This window comes from Pavona decussata, unplaced genomic scaffold (genome assembly GCF_977016875.1).
Source record: "Pavona decussata unplaced genomic scaffold, jaPavDecu1.1 SCAFFOLD_156, whole genome shotgun sequence".
Lineage (NCBI taxonomy): Eukaryota > Metazoa > Cnidaria > Anthozoa > Scleractinia > Agariciidae > Pavona > Pavona decussata.
This window is the reverse complement of record NW_028145568.1, coordinates 3,896,304-3,912,995: the sequence shown is the minus strand read 5'-3', so window position 1 is coordinate 3,912,995 and position 16,692 is coordinate 3,896,304. Positions and strand designations below refer to the sequence as shown.

Here is a 16,692-nt window from a genome sequence, read left to right as displayed (position 1 = left end):
GTTGCCAATTCTGGTTTGCTCAAAAAGACCCGTAGTTTTTAACATGGAGCCTTAAACGTGCGTGGTAAACAGCTGTCAGAATTTCATCATTGCCTAACTATATAAGTGACTCACCGGAAATAAATGACGCTGGCATTGAAGTTACAGTAGGGATAAAACTACAGTACGGCTTTCAAGAGCTTAAAGTATCTAGTTTTTGCTCAAGTTGTTTTTATATGTTGGGTGCTCCGTCTTGAGCGGACTTAGGCGCCGGCTATTGTTTGAAATGGTAGCCTAAAAAAATTCATTGATAAATCTTGGAAATTTATTCATTATAATCTACAATCGCCCTGGGCCCGGTTGTTCGAAAGCCGATTAACGCTAATCCCCGATTAAAATTTAACCTATAGGTTTCCAGCTCGCTCGTTACTGAAATTTTTTTAAGATCTAATTTTAGCTAATGGTAAAGAAAATTCAACGTTAAAACTGACGGGCAAAAATCTTTTCGAAAAATCCTTATGATTAGTAATTAAACTCGAAACAAACTTCACTTTAACCCAGGATTAGCCTTAATCGGGCTTTGAGCAACTGGGCCGTGAAGTCCAAATGGAACGTTTCCTTCCTTGGTTTTTGTGGCCGTCGTTCTTGAATTTTCAATGAGAAAGCAGGAACTTGTTTTCAACACCGGGAAGATTGAATTGGTTCGGTGGTGACGAAGCCTCCGCCGTTCTCACCAACCACCCCCCCCCCCCTCCCCTCCCTCTCCAGTAGATATTTTGTCCGTCCTAGTTTATGGCTCACGTTTTCAATAATGCAACAAAAGTTGTTGATAAAGTTGTTAAAGTTTAATCGTGGCGATTCGCGCGTCATGTTTCCCTTCGTGACCTGCGGTGTGTCTTTGAATTGGAATCGGAGAATGTCGGACCTTGAAACTTTACCCAACTTTTCCTAGCCTCGAATAAAACAAATTGAGAGACAATTTTCTGTGGAGGAGTGAATCTTCTTCGGCCTAAGTAATCGATTTCACCCTTCAGTAGGCTAAATATTCGATTGCTAAGCGTTGTTTAACTAAGTCTTTGAATGAAAATTATGAATGATTGTTTGGAACCAGAATTTCATCTTACGATTGAAAGAAGTTTCATATCAGTACGTTAATGCCTTTAAATTAGACAACGATGCCTTTGTGATATTAAGCCCTTATACTACTCCAAGTTGCGTTAAATATGTTGAATTCTTTTAAACGGTTAATACCCGCCGATATTAGACTCTACGCAGGGGGTGTATGAATGACTTCAAGCTAAACATATCCCTATATAAAGCATTGTCATTCATCCAAAAACAGTATTGAAATTGCAGCACCAGACTCAAAACACAACAGGGCAAGAAAGAGAATTTAAATTGGCGCACGGCACCGTGATGAAGCCTTGGTACCAATCGAAAACTCTGACCATTTTGGTGGTCCTTTGGGCGTTATTCACCGCCTGTTTGGGGATAATGATTGTGGTGATCTTTGTTCAGCCACACTGGATCACCGGGAAGATTCAAGGTAACAACGTGAACTTCGGCTTGTACCGTAACTGCTCTGATAACCTGAATGATTGCTCAGGGAGCTTGAACGACTTCGGCAACATCTACTCTGCCGCGTGGAAGGCATCTACTGTGTTCGTGGCTATGGCTTTCATCGCCACATTTCTTTCAGTGGCGATAATGCTGCTGTATTGGCTCTGCTGCTTTGAATCTTCGGGCTTTGGATTTCGAACCAGTAGCGGACTACAGTTCTCCGCGGGTATGTACCGGCATATTTTTTGGCTTATTTAATAAGGACCGTTTCCTTTAAATGTTGCTAGTTTATGTCATTATATTCTAACGTGTAAAACACTTGACTTCGTTTATCTTGCGGATTTGCGTTGGGGCGTTATGAATTCAGCGAAGCAGCTGTGTGTCGTCTTGCAGTGTGTCGATGGTTTGAAAAGTCAACACAATGAGAACAAATTACCTAAAAAATAGAAGGTCGTATATATTTTTGATTGCAAGGGAATGATTTAAAGAACGATAAAACGCAGTCTGGTTAGTGCACTATTTTACTTTGAAGCAAGATTTTAAAGTCCAGAGTGTTTTTGTTTTTTATTACGATATTGTAGTGAGATTTGTCGATCGAAGGTTCGAAGGATGAGAAAGTTCCATTTTCATTGTTTACCCACACGAGGCTACTTTAAAATAGACCGATGTTTCTTCAGTGATCCTGACAGCACTACCTTCATCATTTACAACCAATCCACATAACTAAGTTACTTGTTTTGCCTTACTGAAATCAGAGTCGTTTGGAAATTGCTGCAGTAATATAGGCGTTTATGTCAGGTTTTTGTAACAATCGTCATTTTTTTTTTCAAAATTTATAAAGACGCGAGAGTAAACGTGTTCCAAGGCCCCTTAGACTTAACGGACTTTCGACATCTTTTTCAGCGTAAAACTCCTATTAGTGATATTGATCCATTCAACCGCGTGAAGTTATTCAATTACAAAATCCTTTGAAAACAAAAAATTGGTTTTCGATGGCAATGCACAGTGGCTAATAATGCGATAGGATAATTATAGCTAGATGGGCATTGATTTGCTCCAAGCCCTTTCTTGACAAAGATGAGCCGTTGAGATGTTATGGCACATCAGTGTATACATTTAGTTTTCATTTATCCATAACATTGACCAAAAAACTTCCTACGGAATGTCGCAAGGAAGTCTTGAAGAAATATATTGCGATTGAACAGCGACCTAAGATCCTTGGGAAAGCCAGTGACGGATCAATATTGCCCCAGTTCTCACGAGTGGTTAATTCCCGGATATTGGTCATCAAAGTTAAGCAATCACGAATAATTTTCTCATTTTGTCTCAAAGAACCCCGTTACTCTCAGCATCAAACCTCTGATCATTTCAGTTTTAAGGATGGAATTTTAAGAAGTGTGAGCCTCATTACCTTCCGCTAGTTATGTACAGGTGTGCATGTCGATTTGTGTGCGTTGGGGGAGGGGGGGGGGGAGTTGTACAAACTGAGGGAGATGGGTGGGTTGTTTGACTCGCGCGAGTCATCTGTTCTGTGTATAGGACGGTATGACTCACGCAAGTCTTTTCCCTTTCAACTGACGACAATTGAAACACTTCGGTGAACATGCACACGTCACGCCGTGGGAATATTGTCGATGTGGGTTCAGGGTGAATGATTTTCTTTCAAGTACAATAATGCCATAATTGTCGCCCAATTTGTTCACGAACTTGTAGCGGTAATATGGCTAGATTTCGTGTATGTTTTTGAATATAGGAACTGCGTTGTTCAATTCTGCATAGCTTTTAATCCAACACTAAAGCACCCTGCTTATACCTCATTTCTGGAGTGTTTATACCAGACAGTTTATGGCGTCTGTGCAATACTGAGTGAGTTGTTTACTGTGACATTTTCTAAAACGAAACGGCTGAACAAGAGTAATCTTATAGATTTATATTTGATTGAAATAGTTACGCTCCAACCAAAAGTGAACGTGACCAAAGTTGATAATTTATGGTTATTACCCGCAGGAGTCTGTATGCTGATCACATGTCTTATATACCCGATTGGATGGGACGCTGAACCTGTTAAGGCGATCTGTGGCCAACAAGCAGACGTGTACAAGATAGGAAAGTGCCAGGTAAACTGGGCCTACTGGATTGCCATCATCTGCATGCTGGACGCTTTCGTGCTTAGCTACCTCTCCCTCATGTTCATCGAGCGAGAGATTGGGACCACGAATGTTGAAGCTAGGAAACGTTCGGCCGAAACAGGCACCCTCGATGACTTCCGATCACGAAGAATGGCGGCAAACGGATATTATAACCAAGATACCACAACACTGTGAGGTGGCAAAGATAGACATTTTAACGTTTTATGTTGTTTCCTACCTTTCTCCCCCTTCACCCCCACAACAGCTGGTAAAAAGCTTCTGCACCGTTAGACTGACATCAGAAACTAAAGTTGGCGAGTGCAAGTAATGCTATGTGTGAACTTCGCAAAGGAACTATACCAACTGGACTTTGAAGACTTTATTTTGCCATGAGAACGTAAATTCGAATCGGCATTTGTAAACTTACACGAAAGACAGTGTCTCGACAGCTCTGTATAGTTTGTTTTCATTCTATATTACTACACTTTGTTATGTGAAATTTGAATTCTTGTCGCTTCATTCGAAAATTATTTTTTTTCAGGGCGTCTTGACGCCTTTCATCGAAAGAAATGAAAACTTTACAAATGGCGGTACAAGAATCAGTTTTTCAAGGCGACTTTGTTGTCATTTCTCATTTTCCTTTATTTGTTATCTAAGAGTGAAATGCACCTTGTTGAATAAGAGATTTATTTTTTTTTTGTGATTTTTGTGAATAAACACTTGATAACATTCCAACTAAAGCGTTGGGATGAAAAAGTAATGCCAAATTAAATGACTAAGAGTGAATTTATTGTATCATCGATTTAATTTCTTTTGCGTTTACAACAAAACTGTGCGCAAGAGAACAAATTACTGAGTAACTTAAAGTGCTACTACGATCAAATTTTCGAATACCTTTTATTTGCGGTTGATTGGTAGTTTATGTCCTAAAGTACATGATCTCCAAGTTATATCCTCATAAGATGAAGGAAAGTGCGATTTTTTTGCGCTCAAACTCCACGAATTTTCATCCGCCATTGAACCGCCATGTTCCTGCGGCCTGGTTACCAAAGGCAGATGGTGTCCAATGACAACAGAGGCCGGGTCACCCGGGAAAAACAAGTGACGTCAGACTCTCAACTCGAAGCCCAGGCAAGCCCTACGAGGCTAACTTCTCATACGGTTTCGAACACGTTTTCGAAAAATGTTTCGTTCTTTCAATGGTGGGAAGTCGCTGTGTTGTTCAGTGGTATAACAACTGCTCTAATCGAGCGGACAGAACGAGAGATGTGTGGGTCCAGTTTGTTGTCTTGCACGTTTTGCTATTTTCTCGGTTTAGTTCGAGAGACACTTGGGCATTCCACCCAAGTCAGTGAACACAAATTAACCCTTTGACTCCTGTCGTGTTGCCATGGTTTTCGCATAAATTACCTTTTTCCTAGAGCGCTTTAACTCAATTAACTGCGCAGTAGATAAATAAATATTCTTGGCTTCCAAAATTAACTGCATATTAAACTGGAATGATTAAACAAATGTTTTCCGACGTAAAATAATATGGTTACCGATTAATCATTTGCCGAAAAACACACTTGAACGCAAAAATTGCTAAAATTCACGGCATGTTGACGAAAACCTTTGGTATATCAAATTTCAACCCGCTTATGCAAATTGCCCTTGATTACGCATCTGTTTCTTCTCAAACGAATATATGAATTGACAAAGACTCAAAAATCAACAAAAAGCTTTTCCAACAAAACTTTTTATTGAAATAAACGATATATTTACTATTAGAGGCAAAAAACTTTCAGTTTTTTTGCGTGTGTGCAAACACGCATGTAAAATTTGAAGACGCTCCGTGTTTGTACAAGCGATCACTCGCAGTAAATTCGGGCACGTTTGCGATGAAAATTACAGAAGTTACAGAATTCTGGTTCAAATCATCACTTAAACTATTTGTAAAAAGCAAATCCACATCGGAAAACATCATTTACCATGTTGTCACCATTGTCCTGGTCTTATAAACTCCGTTTGAAGCCCGCGGTTCGGTTTTAACTTTTGAGGCATATTTCGGTAGCGGCGTGGAAATATAAGAGATCACAACGCGAAACGGCTTTTCGCTGTTTTTTAACGCCTCCAAGTTCTCTTTTTTGACGGTAGATTATTGTTCACAGTTATTCCTTTCCATTGTGAGCTTAAAAAAGATGTACTTGCTTTAAAAGATGAAAAAAACATGTCTTGAAACTTCAGGACCGATTCACGCGCGGCACCATTTTGTAATTTTGCTCAGCTCCATGCGGTGGGTTCAGAAGGATCCTTTTCCCTACCCCCTAAAATGCCTTAAAATATGCGCAAAAGACAGATTCTGATTGGTTTATCATTCTACTAGCTATTGTGACCTTTTCAGGACGAAAAAAACTCCAGGAGGGGAGGGAGAACGTATCGAGTTTCACGCGCGGAGCATGCGCGAGGGACGGCCGGTTTTGGCCGGTGTAGGAGTCAATGTTAAACCTGATCTTTTGAAAAGGGTAAGCGATCAGGAGATCGTGAACCTGAAAAAAATCTCCGAAGGAGAAGGAGCGGCAAAAGGTAAGCTTATGTAAAGTGGGCGAAATGTGTGAATATTGTTTTTTATCTTTGGTGATTCCTCGATACCTTGTTCAGCACCCATACAAATGGCAGTAGCAAATTTTTATACACATTTTATATTGCGTTTCTAAAGTACTAAACTTTGATGGAACGAGTAAATAATGTAAGTGCAACTAGCTCGCGGAACTAGCTTTTCCCTCCGAAGCATTTCCAAAACATCTCAGTGCGATAAGAGTAAGCTTGTGTTTACTTTGCTTGTGCAAAAGCTTGTGGCAAAAACTGTGCAAACAAACGCGAAGAAAACCACTTTAATTATCCATTTTCACTCAGCTTTCGATAAGGTGGTCTTTGGCGTTTACAAAAGGGTTCCTTCTTTCTTTTAAGTGGTTTTCTTGAAGAAATAGTTTGAATTTTTGGTTTAAGAAAGGTTTTAAGAAAACCTCACATTCAGTTGTTTCTTATCAATTAGATTCAATTGGTAATGTATTTTAAATTTTGATTTATTTTTCAGACACTGAGTTGCAACAACGTCAAAACCCAGCTCTTACTATTACATACAGGCCAAAACAAGCCTTGCAGAGCACAACACGTGAAAAATGTGGACAGCAGTTTCTCAAGGGCTTTTCTTGATCTTTTGTCATCAACCACCAGTTGACAAATAGAATCAATAAAAGAACTGTTTTCTTTTCATTCATCATGCCTCCTCATTGTAACTCTTTCCATTACATAGGCTTCTGTTTTAGGGAATGGTCAGAAATTAGTGGGGAGGGGGGGGGGGAGTGAGGTGGAGATATTAAATTGAGCAATGAAAATGATGCGACCCTCCATAGCGATGCAAATGAAATTTCATGACCCTCCCCCTGAACAGGTAATGCAATGTAGCTCAATTACCAGAAAAAGAAAACAAGAATGGAGGCAAACTGTAAGTTACTTACTGGAACCATTTTGCCCCAACATAATTCAAATCATCTATAGAGCCCATTGGCATCATATAACTCCATTATGCTACACATTTCCTTTACATTAATATTTTAATACTTAATACTTGTCTTGCTTTTGTTAAATAATGACTTAAATTAACAAATTTTATTTTGTCTTTTGTATATAACTCGCTCTCCCTGTCATACTATAAATTATGATTGCAAGAGCATAAATTTATGTGACCCTCTGTTTCCACTGCTTATTCTTTCATGACACTCCACCTCCCCCCTAGGCTCGATTACCAGCCGCTGTTCGGGAAAATGAGCCCGCACTCATCTTCGGGGAGGATCACAGACCGGACCCGGGAGACGGCGGAAATCGAGCCTACCTCCCCACCTCCCCACCCCCTGCTCCCTGCTAATAGGGAGCTGAAGCACAGACATTCCTGAGCCATGTAGAGCAACCAGAACTCAAATGTTTTCTCTTTTGGTGTGGTTTTAAATAAATACTAATTTGAATATAAACAACATTAATATGGTAGCCATTTTGGAATAAGGTTTATGGTTCATTGTCTGCAGTACATTACTAATTTTATTTTTATGTTCATTTGAAAAAGAGTGCCAGAATCTTGTTTCACCAATAAATTTGTTGTTGTACAAATGAAACTGAATCTACATTTTCTAAGAATAAACACTGATCAAGAAGAACAACCTTGAGAAAAAAATCAAAGGTGGCTCACAACAGTCTCAACTTTACTTCATTTTGGTAGCATGCATTTGCCCATCTCTCACTGCACCAAAAGTGAAAGTAACGAGAACTGTTACCACAGCAACAGTGTATCAGACTCATCAACACTTGCTTGGGGGTTTGCCCTTAGACATGTAGGACAAAGGATGTTTGTTGTGAGGTTGATTTGACCCTTCATTAGAATAAGCAAAAAAATTTCAATTAATACCTGAATCACAAACTTTAACTCCCAAGAATATTGTTTTCAATGTATATTTGCAAAATTCCTACTTTTCCTCCCCTCATTTGCCTAGGTGGATGCTTGTTACCAGGAAGCATGCCTTAATAAATTTTCATTTATAAACCTAGTCATTTCTTCAGTGCGTTAAAGCATCCAGTGCAGTGGTGTTTAACCTGATGTGAGCCACCTTAAGAAAAATATATGTACACAGAAAAGACTGTTAATACTATTACATTGTTCATGATGGTGCAAGGGAAGAAAACAAATCATTGCAAATTGTTGTTGCCTTGCAAATTTATTTGTTTATTGATTACTGTACTTATTCAAATCTGGATACAATGATGTCCATGCAGCACCAGCACTCTCCAGGCTTGGTAAGTCGCTCAAGGGAGCAATTTGAACATTTGCACCTGAGAAAATATTGAACCAAGAGGAAACTTAGCATCAATTACAAGGGAACGATCAGCTTAAATTCAAGCCATTGTACAGAGCTTTTCACTACAATATATATTCTTTTTCCATGGTAAAAAAGTGCAAAAACAGTAAGCTTACTCGGAACCGAAACTTAACTGTGCACTCTAATTTAACACCAAGGCAAACTTTCGAAAGCAAAGCTAAAAACCTAAACTTGACTTCGATTTCAATTCAACTGAGTCTCCGGTAGCCTCCCTCCGGGGAATGAACTGGCTAGTAGTCAAGAGAAATTGTTGAGGATTCTCAGACACTACACTTTTAAAGCTTGCCTGTTTTGTTAATACAGCAAATAACACATCTAAATATCAATCTTTAGTATATTCTCAGCTCCGACTATTGCATTTCTAGCTCTCTAATTGGCTCAAAAACTCCGACTATGAGCCAATAGTCGGAGTTTTACCTAATATGGAAAATAGTGCGCCAAGTTTAAAAATTTTCCGAACGAAGTTTTTAACTTCAGCTCTCCATAATGACCGATACTGGCAGGTTTCAGGAGCTGTCTCCAACTAAACTTCAAGAGATACTAGACAATGATGTTCCAGAAAAAACGAAGAAAGCCACAACGTTCGGCATGAACATATTTAATGGTACGTATCTGGGAGTTTTACTCAAAAACTAGCAGCAACTGTTACGTTCACTGTCGATATTTTGATAATTTTATAACTGCGTAGCAACGACAAAAATTCTCACCTTGTTATTTACAGAATGGCTGTCAAGTCCTGTCGCCACAAAATTTTCGAAACGAATTGAAGACATGTCCAAAGAGGAGCTAAATGAATGCTTTAAATGTTTCTACACCTCCGCAAGGAAGAAAGACGGCACGTATTACAAAAACACATCCATGAAGTCCATTCGAGCCGCCATAGATCGTTTTCTTCGCTCGCCACCAAACAAAAAGCCTTTTTCTATCATCTCCGACGCTGTGTTTACCGAAGCCAATAAAACTCTGGATGCCTTTGTAAAGGCAGAAAGACGGGTAATATAGCTGGAATTGTCCGCAAGAAAGCAGTGTCAAAACATCAAATCCAGAGGCTCTTTGAAAGCGGCGAACATGGATTTTGTCTCAGCCGGAGCCTCTGAAGCTTCCCCATGCACTGGTATCTCTGCAGCTGGGAAAGAAAACGAATGCCATGGCCAGCAAGAACGGCAACCTCAAAGTGAAGGGACAGTTTTAGTCCAAAATCAGTTCATAAATACCGAGGTTCGGCAAAGCGAGCGAAGAAGCTTTCCACAGGTTTTCTTCAACTGCAATGTCCAAGTTCACAACATTACGGAGGCGGAGAATCAGGAAAATCTTCCTGAACTTTGAACACTATTTAACCACTTGAAAGCTTCCGAAGCCGTCTTTTTTCCTTGCATTTGAACGGCTGAATATTTCAAGGTTGATTTTCGTTAACAGTTGACCACAGTTTGTCGTTTGTGTAGCTGTCAAATTTCATTCAGCTCATCCAGTGATGTAATAATCAGGTGATCACGGCGCGCATGTGACCGGAAGTTGTATACTCTTTTGACCGCTTTGTAAAATTGTTGAAATAAAAATCGGCGGCAAAAACCCGATTTGAGAATATACTAAAACAATTATTCCATTCGACCTTGTTGGATATGAAGTGATCATAACCAACTCGCGCTACGCGCTCGTTGGTTATTTATCACTTCATATCCAACGCGGTCTCATGGAATAATTGTTATCTATCTCTAATATCTTACCCGAGAGATGAACGACTCAGCAAAGTCTGCTCTTCCTTCTCTTGTAGCAAAAGCGCTAGCTGCTGAACTTATTCGGCTGCCTCTTCTTCAGACGGAACTAGCTCTACAGAGTCAGGACTTCTTAATTTCCTTTGCCTATATCATGCGAAGACGATCCAGGAGAGCTTTCTGTGGTCAAAACAGCTCTGAAATTCGTCGCCAGAAGGAGGACTACAGTACTCGCTCGATCAGCGAGTTGAGAGTATTACGTCACGACAAAAACACAATAGGTTTGAATAAAAATACCGCAACTCCAATCACTTTCATACCGCGGGCTCACTGGAACATAAATTCATAATGGCGGACTCGAAAACACCAGTTTTCAAGCCTCAATATTTTCAATTTACGGGGCCCAAACTTCATTTCAGTGACCAAGACAGGTACAGCCACATCGGATAAGCTATAAAGAACGTATTTTTGTTTCATACGTGACATGAAGTTTTGATCGTAGTAGCACTTTAAAAAAATTATTTGATGTATTCTAGTCTGAAGTCGAAGTAACGCCATCACGAACTTTGTTTTATATAATAGTGGTCTTTATTTTAAGGTCTTGCCAATGGATTGAAATGTCCTTCCAACTTTGTTGGTAGATATTATTTCCTGTTTTAACGCCTTAAAATATTTCATTATTGCGTTCAGTACCAGTGTACAATTACTATTTTACGTTACATGTGTTATAGCATTAGCTTTAAACATGGATTCAGCATTTTAGTGATAATTCTGTCAATAGACCATTTGACTTGATAATGTCTTGCTAGTGCAATCAACAATTGCAAGCTAACGTTGCGTGACAACTGAGGGCTGAAAAAGAAATTAATAAAAAGCCTGCAGACTTAAGATCTATTTAATTTTTTTTTTGTGAGTGGAACAATCAATATATATTTCAAATGCGCTAATCACACGCGGCTGTGTAATTAATTAAACAAAACTGTTACCGAACTAAGATGAGTCGTCGTTGTTGTTTGTGACATGAATTTAAGACGCCATTAAGAGAAGTAGAACGCTTTGGGTGTCAATTTAGATTCTATGAATCCTGTGGTCTCGAGTATTACTGGGAAGGATCACGACTTCATTTCAAATACCCGTCGTTGCATGCTTCTACTTTAGAACTCTTCTAAACTACAGTGAGAAGCTCTGTATATTCGAACACCTCTTCCTCGTTTCCAGCGGACGTCTTCGGAGTTGCCTTGCCAAATGTCCGACTGGTCTTGAAATCATAAGAACCCCCTTCTTCAGAAAGAGAGCAGTAACCAGATGCTTCAGAGCTTCTCAGAGGACCTAAATAAAAGGCGCCTGGGTCCTTCTCTTGTTCAGTCATTTTACAGTCGCCGTTCCAGGTTTGCTCTTCACGTATTTCAGGGATCTCGTTGGTGGAGTTTGGTTGGTCGGGCTCTGTATCCGTGGGAACCGGCAGTTCCTGGTACTGGCGCACCTTAGGGACGTCTTTCTCCTGTCGTTTGAATTGCTTGCGACAGACAATGATTGCTGTTATGATGATTAGGAGCAAAGCAAGGAGAATTCCAAGAGCAATGTACCGCTTCGACGATGATCCTAGAAGGAAAGGTTCTAATCAGTTTTCAAATGCCAGCTTTATAGCTAGGTAAATGGTCATCTGTAATGATAGAAACTCTGAAAAGTTGCATCTTTATTTTGCAATACTGCTGCGCATTTATACTGTCTTTTGATTGAATGGTATCGTTGTCCCATTTGGTATATCCTTTGAATCCGGGGTAGGTCGATACAACCTCCAGTACGAATGAAAAATGCAAGTGAAGACTTGGATCCTGTCAATCCGTTGGATTTCCGCCAGTTTGCTGAGAGGCAATTACGTCGCATGCGTGCAAACAACATCTCTAGATGCACAGGTTACGAGGGGACCGAGTTCTGTTTGATTTAGAATCACCCTTACCGTTAACAGGGGCTACTTTCATAGTAAAACCTTTCTCCTCGCTCTTCTTGTCGGTGAGAAATCTCATCCAGAGGACCTGTCCACTGGAGTGCACAGTGGGAGGATTGCTCGAACCACAGCGCCTTCTTATTTCTTTAGCCTCTCTGAAGCTAAACCCGCCGTCTCTGAAACAGACCGGTATTGAGGAGTTGAATAATGTGCAGGTTAGTGAACTACCAAAACGTCCTGCATAAAGGTGTCCCTCCAGCACAGGAAAAGGTGAAAATTTACGTCTTGTGGATTTGTAAAACGAAATTTACATTAATTCACAGTTTCGTATAACCATGTAAATCGTCTGTAAAAGGTGATCTCGGCAGTCTCCCTTCATGAATTTACAAGATATTTACAAGATATTTACAGGATCTAGGCAGTCTCCCTTTTTCAATTTACAGGATGTAGCTAGTCTTTATAAAATTTACACGATGTTTTCGTCTCTAAAGAATTTACATGATTTTTGCAGTATGTTCCAAATCCTGTAAATGGGTAAACACTATGTAAATTTGAATTTACAGTATCTTTTTCATAATTTAAAGGATATTAACCTGTTATTTACTTATTTACCTGATATTTCCCTGTTATTGACTTCTTTTTTTTTTTTTTACATGGATGTAAATTTTTAACTTTTCCAGTGCTGGTCGCAAAGTTTACCGTCAAGTACGAACCATTTGAGATAACTTGTGAGTGAGTGCCTTGAGACATCTCTCAAAATCGTTTTCCAACTTTCCGGCATTTATGGCAGGGAAATGGTGATTTCTAGAAAAGCTCAAGAATGCTTGGGTGAATTGTAATCCTGGTCAAGGAGCTTTAACTGTGTCGGGGAAAAAGTGTCGGAAGCGGAGCAAACTCCTGTGTTAGCTCATAATTTCATTTGTTTTTGTTGTTGTTGTTTTGTTTGTTTTTTTGTTTTTTCATCAGGCAATATCTCTTCTTTCTTTCTTCTTTCGTAGCACCGGAAACAACCTTTAGCTTTAGAGGGAAGCCGTTTCATTCTAAACAAATTTTCATTTACAGTTTCGAGTAACAACGTAAGTAGGTGTAACTGACAGTATTGGGATAAAGAAAAGGGGAACGGAAGCGAGAATTCAACCTTCGCTCATTCTATGGTAGGTTTTCATAATTATAGAGTGTCTTACAAAATAAGAGTGCATCGAGTTTTGACAAGAATTGGTTTTGTCAACGAGCGTTTCTCATCACTTCCAGTCAAAACGTCAAGGAATTACACTCACCTCACACTCACGTAGTCATGGCAACCCGAGTCGAGGTGACTGTCCTCCAGTTCAAATTCCAGAAAGAAAAGTTCCACTTTGTGACCTGTAGGGGCCACAATTCTCCATGTGCATTGTATGTTCCGAGGATAGGGCTCCGGGAAGTTTGGACTACTGATTGTCACACTTGTTCTTGCGTTCTTGATGGGCACGTCTCGATAAACATCGTCTGTGTAATTCCCGCGAGTTGTACACGCTGCCATGCAAGGAAAATTAGAATTATCGGCATAATTTTGTTTTTGTTAATTTTTTTTTCTCCTCTCCGTTCACTTTTGGAGGAAAGAAATGAGAAACAGTAATGTAAACATTTGTAAGATTGGCACAATGTTTGGCAAGCGGTAAAAGGGAAAATTCGATTTAGCTCGATTTAGCTTTGCAAAAGCCATTGAAACTGCACATGCGAGATTGGTTGCTGATCTTGGGTGTCTGAGTACAATAATATTAACTACTGTTTCCTTGCAAACTTGCATGTATCACCCGCCGCGTAAGTTCAGTACTCATACATGTAAGCCCGCATAATTGTAAGTTAACCCCGAAATGCGTTCACTAAAAGTAAACAAAGTATACAAAAATCAAACTTTCCTTTTGTAATTCATATACATTAAAATGAGCAGAGATTTTACTATTTCTTTAAAGGATGGACAAGTTAGTCAGCTTGAGTTCGTTAACCCTATATAGACCAGGAGGGGCTAGGTGTTGGAGATGGAGGGGGGGGGGGGGGTGGAATCCCTCTCCTTAACTTCGTAAGTATTTGGCGGAAGTGGCCTGATTAACGTGCTTTCACTCTAACTTGGACGTCATACTACTTCACTACTGAAAACTGCAGGTAAAAGTATAAATATTCGTACCTGTAAATTGGGCTTGAGTGGGATTAAGTGCAACCAAACCTGTTATGACAAAAATTATCAAAGGCCTCCTTTAACTTATAAAGAAAACAGAATTCATAGGAAAGTAGCCTCCACTACAACGCTAACCACAGTTGGTTTCCCAGACTAACGGAACTAAATGGAGCCATACTATGACAAAAATGTATATTAAATGAATCCTATACTTGTCTTAGTCCTGCTTCAGAAAAAAAAAATCAAAATTACTTCCTCTTTTCAATACGGCGTACGCGCGTGTAACGTGCCAGTTATCAAAAATTATCGAGCGAGATACTTCTATAAACAAACGAAATGCAGTCAAGACCTATGGTGACCTATTGACTACAGTGTAACAAGTAAGAAAAACCTTTCTTTTTGTGAGATTAGGCCATTAAATGTAGCCGATTTTTTTTTCCTGTGTTTAGTGCTTAGGAGAACGAGATGTTTAGCGTTCCTATTCATTGGCAAAACTCACAAGTTATCAACATTCATCCACCTATTTCGATATCAATTCCTGGTGCATGAGTCTCAATTCCATTGCTGGAATGACTGCATGCAAGACTGTCCTGGCATATGACATAGCCGCTGAGTGACCATAATGATCGATCGAGATAAACCCGATTTTTATTTATTCTGTTGCTGGAACTTTAAAAACTCAGGTCATCTGTAAAGTAGATCGAAAGGTTGTCGGTGGCAAAATAACCATGGTAATAACTGTACTGTTCGGAAACGACCCCACTGGCCCATCTTGAAGACTCCGCCCAAAAAAACACCAACAACAGCATCGTCAATAAAATGGTGTAAATAAGGAATGTGGGAGAAAATTCAATAAAGTAACATAAACAGGACTCCATAAGCATGAATTGCTAGTCGAAGTTTACAAAGAGGTAACTGTAGAATTAAAAGTTCGATAGTAAAAGATTCAAATTTAAGTTTAACTTGTATTAATTAGTTTCAAAATTTTCCGTTTCATTTTTTTTTTCAACGATTTGCTTGATTGAAAATTAAAAACAAATTTTTTTCTTCTATCTTATATAAATTTAACTCGATGATCTAACCCCTATATTTCAAGTTAGCCTGCACGAATGTTGTTTCGTCGACGTTAGCTGCATTTTAAATTCATGTCTTGAGAGAAATCGATTTATTATTTCGGTGATCGACTAACCGATGCTTTTCTTTCTGATATTTGAAGTTTTAGGGGGAAAGAAAAGACTGAAGAATGGGAATTACTTGTGCACGCACAGCGGAACTTGTTAATGTTACGAAAAAATGGAAAGTGTATGTAAAAAAAAATATTGTCAAAATAATTTTACATGCAAATCAGACTACTGCAGATATTGACAAGCTAAAAAATAGGTGTCGTTTTTGGTTTTGCATGTCAAGTAAAACTGTATTTTGTTATAAAATTTCGCTATTCTTTTAGTTTTGTTGAGACATATAATTTAGAGCGATTGCAATTTTAACCCTTTTTTGTTGTGTTTTGAAGCAGCTTGCTGTAACTCAGATTATTCTCAGTCGCAACAAGAATAATGCAAAGTTAGCTTGCCTAAAAACATTATAATTTTCTTGAAAATAATATATTTTTTACCCCGTTGTTTTGACATAGTCAATGCCACTGTTACCTTTGAGGTGTTTTGTTTCTCGATCTTTGAGGATTTTTTAGTTAACAATATAACTTTTCTCACTTACCGTACGCTAGAAAAATGGAAGCTCCTATTTTGAGATTAAGTAGCTGTAAGGGATTTGCTTTGGCCGCCATGTTTTCTTGCCGCGTTTATCACAGTGAACTTGTTAGATTAATTATCGCTGTATTTTAGCCAGGCCTCGTTTCACACCTTCCAGACAACGTGATAATCAATATTTTCGTACACCAAAGGGCTTTAATTTACTGCGGGAATATCCTCATTTTGCCCCCTACCTCGCGGTGTCAAACTTTAAAACAATGAAAGTGTAAGATCAATAACTTGCTTCGATTTATCTCAACTGTTTCGGGCCGTTCCGACAGCGGATGGTTGTTTCTCGCAGATTTGCAACAAAATCGTCTGAGGAGCAACAAAAGATTGGATTGATCGATAAGTGACACACGTCAAGAAATTAAGCAGACCGGAGCAAATAAAGCATATTTGGCGTAATTTAATGGGACTTTGCGAAATATTCATCTTATCTTCCAAACATCATAAGAAAGATTAAACATTGTGTGAACATCTTAAAGTTTGTGTCCGGCTTCTTTGTCTCAGTACGAATGGTATATTGAAGAGAAAAATACTGTCTTGCC

At 39.1% G+C, this 16,692-nt stretch overlaps 3 protein-coding genes across 3 annotated transcripts; 2 read left to right on the top strand and 1 right to left on the bottom strand.

Moving 5' to 3' along the window:
* Positions 1 to 1,255: 1,255 nt before the first annotated feature.
* Positions 1,256 to 11,178, top strand: LOC146465396 (LHFPL tetraspan subfamily member 3 protein-like). The gene is made up of 3 exons (XM_085128782.1): positions 1,256 to 1,765; positions 3,547 to 4,524; positions 10,796 to 11,178. Exons 1-2 carry the CDS (start codon positions 1,396 to 1,398, stop codon positions 3,861 to 3,863), a joined length of 687 nt encoding a protein of 228 aa, XP_084984908.1. The 5' UTR covers positions 1,256 to 1,395; the 3' UTR covers positions 3,864 to 4,524; positions 10,796 to 11,178.
* Positions 4,354 to 16,635, bottom strand: LOC146465395 (uncharacterized). The gene is made up of 6 exons (XM_085128779.1): positions 16,107 to 16,635; positions 14,403 to 14,441; positions 13,516 to 13,750; positions 12,251 to 12,414; positions 10,799 to 11,892; positions 4,354 to 4,528 (listed from the first exon to the last, which is right to left on the bottom strand). The coding sequence occupies exons 1-5, from the start codon at positions 16,174 to 16,176 to the stop codon at positions 11,456 to 11,458; spliced, it is 945 nt and encodes a 314-aa protein (XP_084984905.1). The 5' UTR covers positions 16,177 to 16,635; the 3' UTR covers positions 4,354 to 4,528; positions 10,799 to 11,455.
* LOC146465397 (uncharacterized) lies at positions 9,065 to 9,580 on the top strand. The gene is made up of 2 exons (XM_085128834.1): positions 9,065 to 9,182; positions 9,300 to 9,580. The coding sequence occupies exons 1-2, from the start codon at positions 9,065 to 9,067 to the stop codon at positions 9,578 to 9,580; spliced, it is 399 nt and encodes a 132-aa protein (XP_084984960.1).
* Positions 16,636 to 16,692: the final 57 nt, after the last annotated feature.

Excerpts from the sequence above, each read along its gene's own strand:
- LOC146465397 (XM_085128834.1), top strand. The coding sequence starts at position 9,065 with ATGACCGATACTGGCAGGTTTCAGGAGCTGTCTCCAACTAAACTTCAA. Across the intron at positions 9,183-9,299 it reads CGGCATGAACATATTTAATG|AATGGCTGTCAAGTCCTGTC; the intron begins GTACGTATCTGG and ends TGTTATTTACAG.
- LOC146465396 (XM_085128782.1), top strand. The coding sequence starts at position 1,396 with ATGAAGCCTTGGTACCAATCGAAAACTCTGACCATTTTGGTGGTCCTT. Across the intron at positions 1,766-3,546 it reads CGGACTACAGTTCTCCGCGG|GAGTCTGTATGCTGATCACA; the intron begins GTATGTACCGGC and ends TATTACCCGCAG.
- LOC146465395 (XM_085128779.1), bottom strand. The coding sequence starts at position 16,176 with ATGGCGGCCAAAGCAAATCCCTTACAGCTACTTAATCTCAAAATAGGA. Across the intron at positions 14,442-16,106 it reads TTCCATTTTTCTAGCGTACG|GTTTGGTTGCACTTAATCCC; the intron begins GTAAGTGAGAAA and ends TTGTCATAACAG. Across the intron at positions 12,415-13,515 it reads CATGACTACGTGAGTGTGAG|AGACGGCGGGTTTAGCTTCA; the intron begins GTGAGTGTAATT and ends GGTCTGTTTCAG.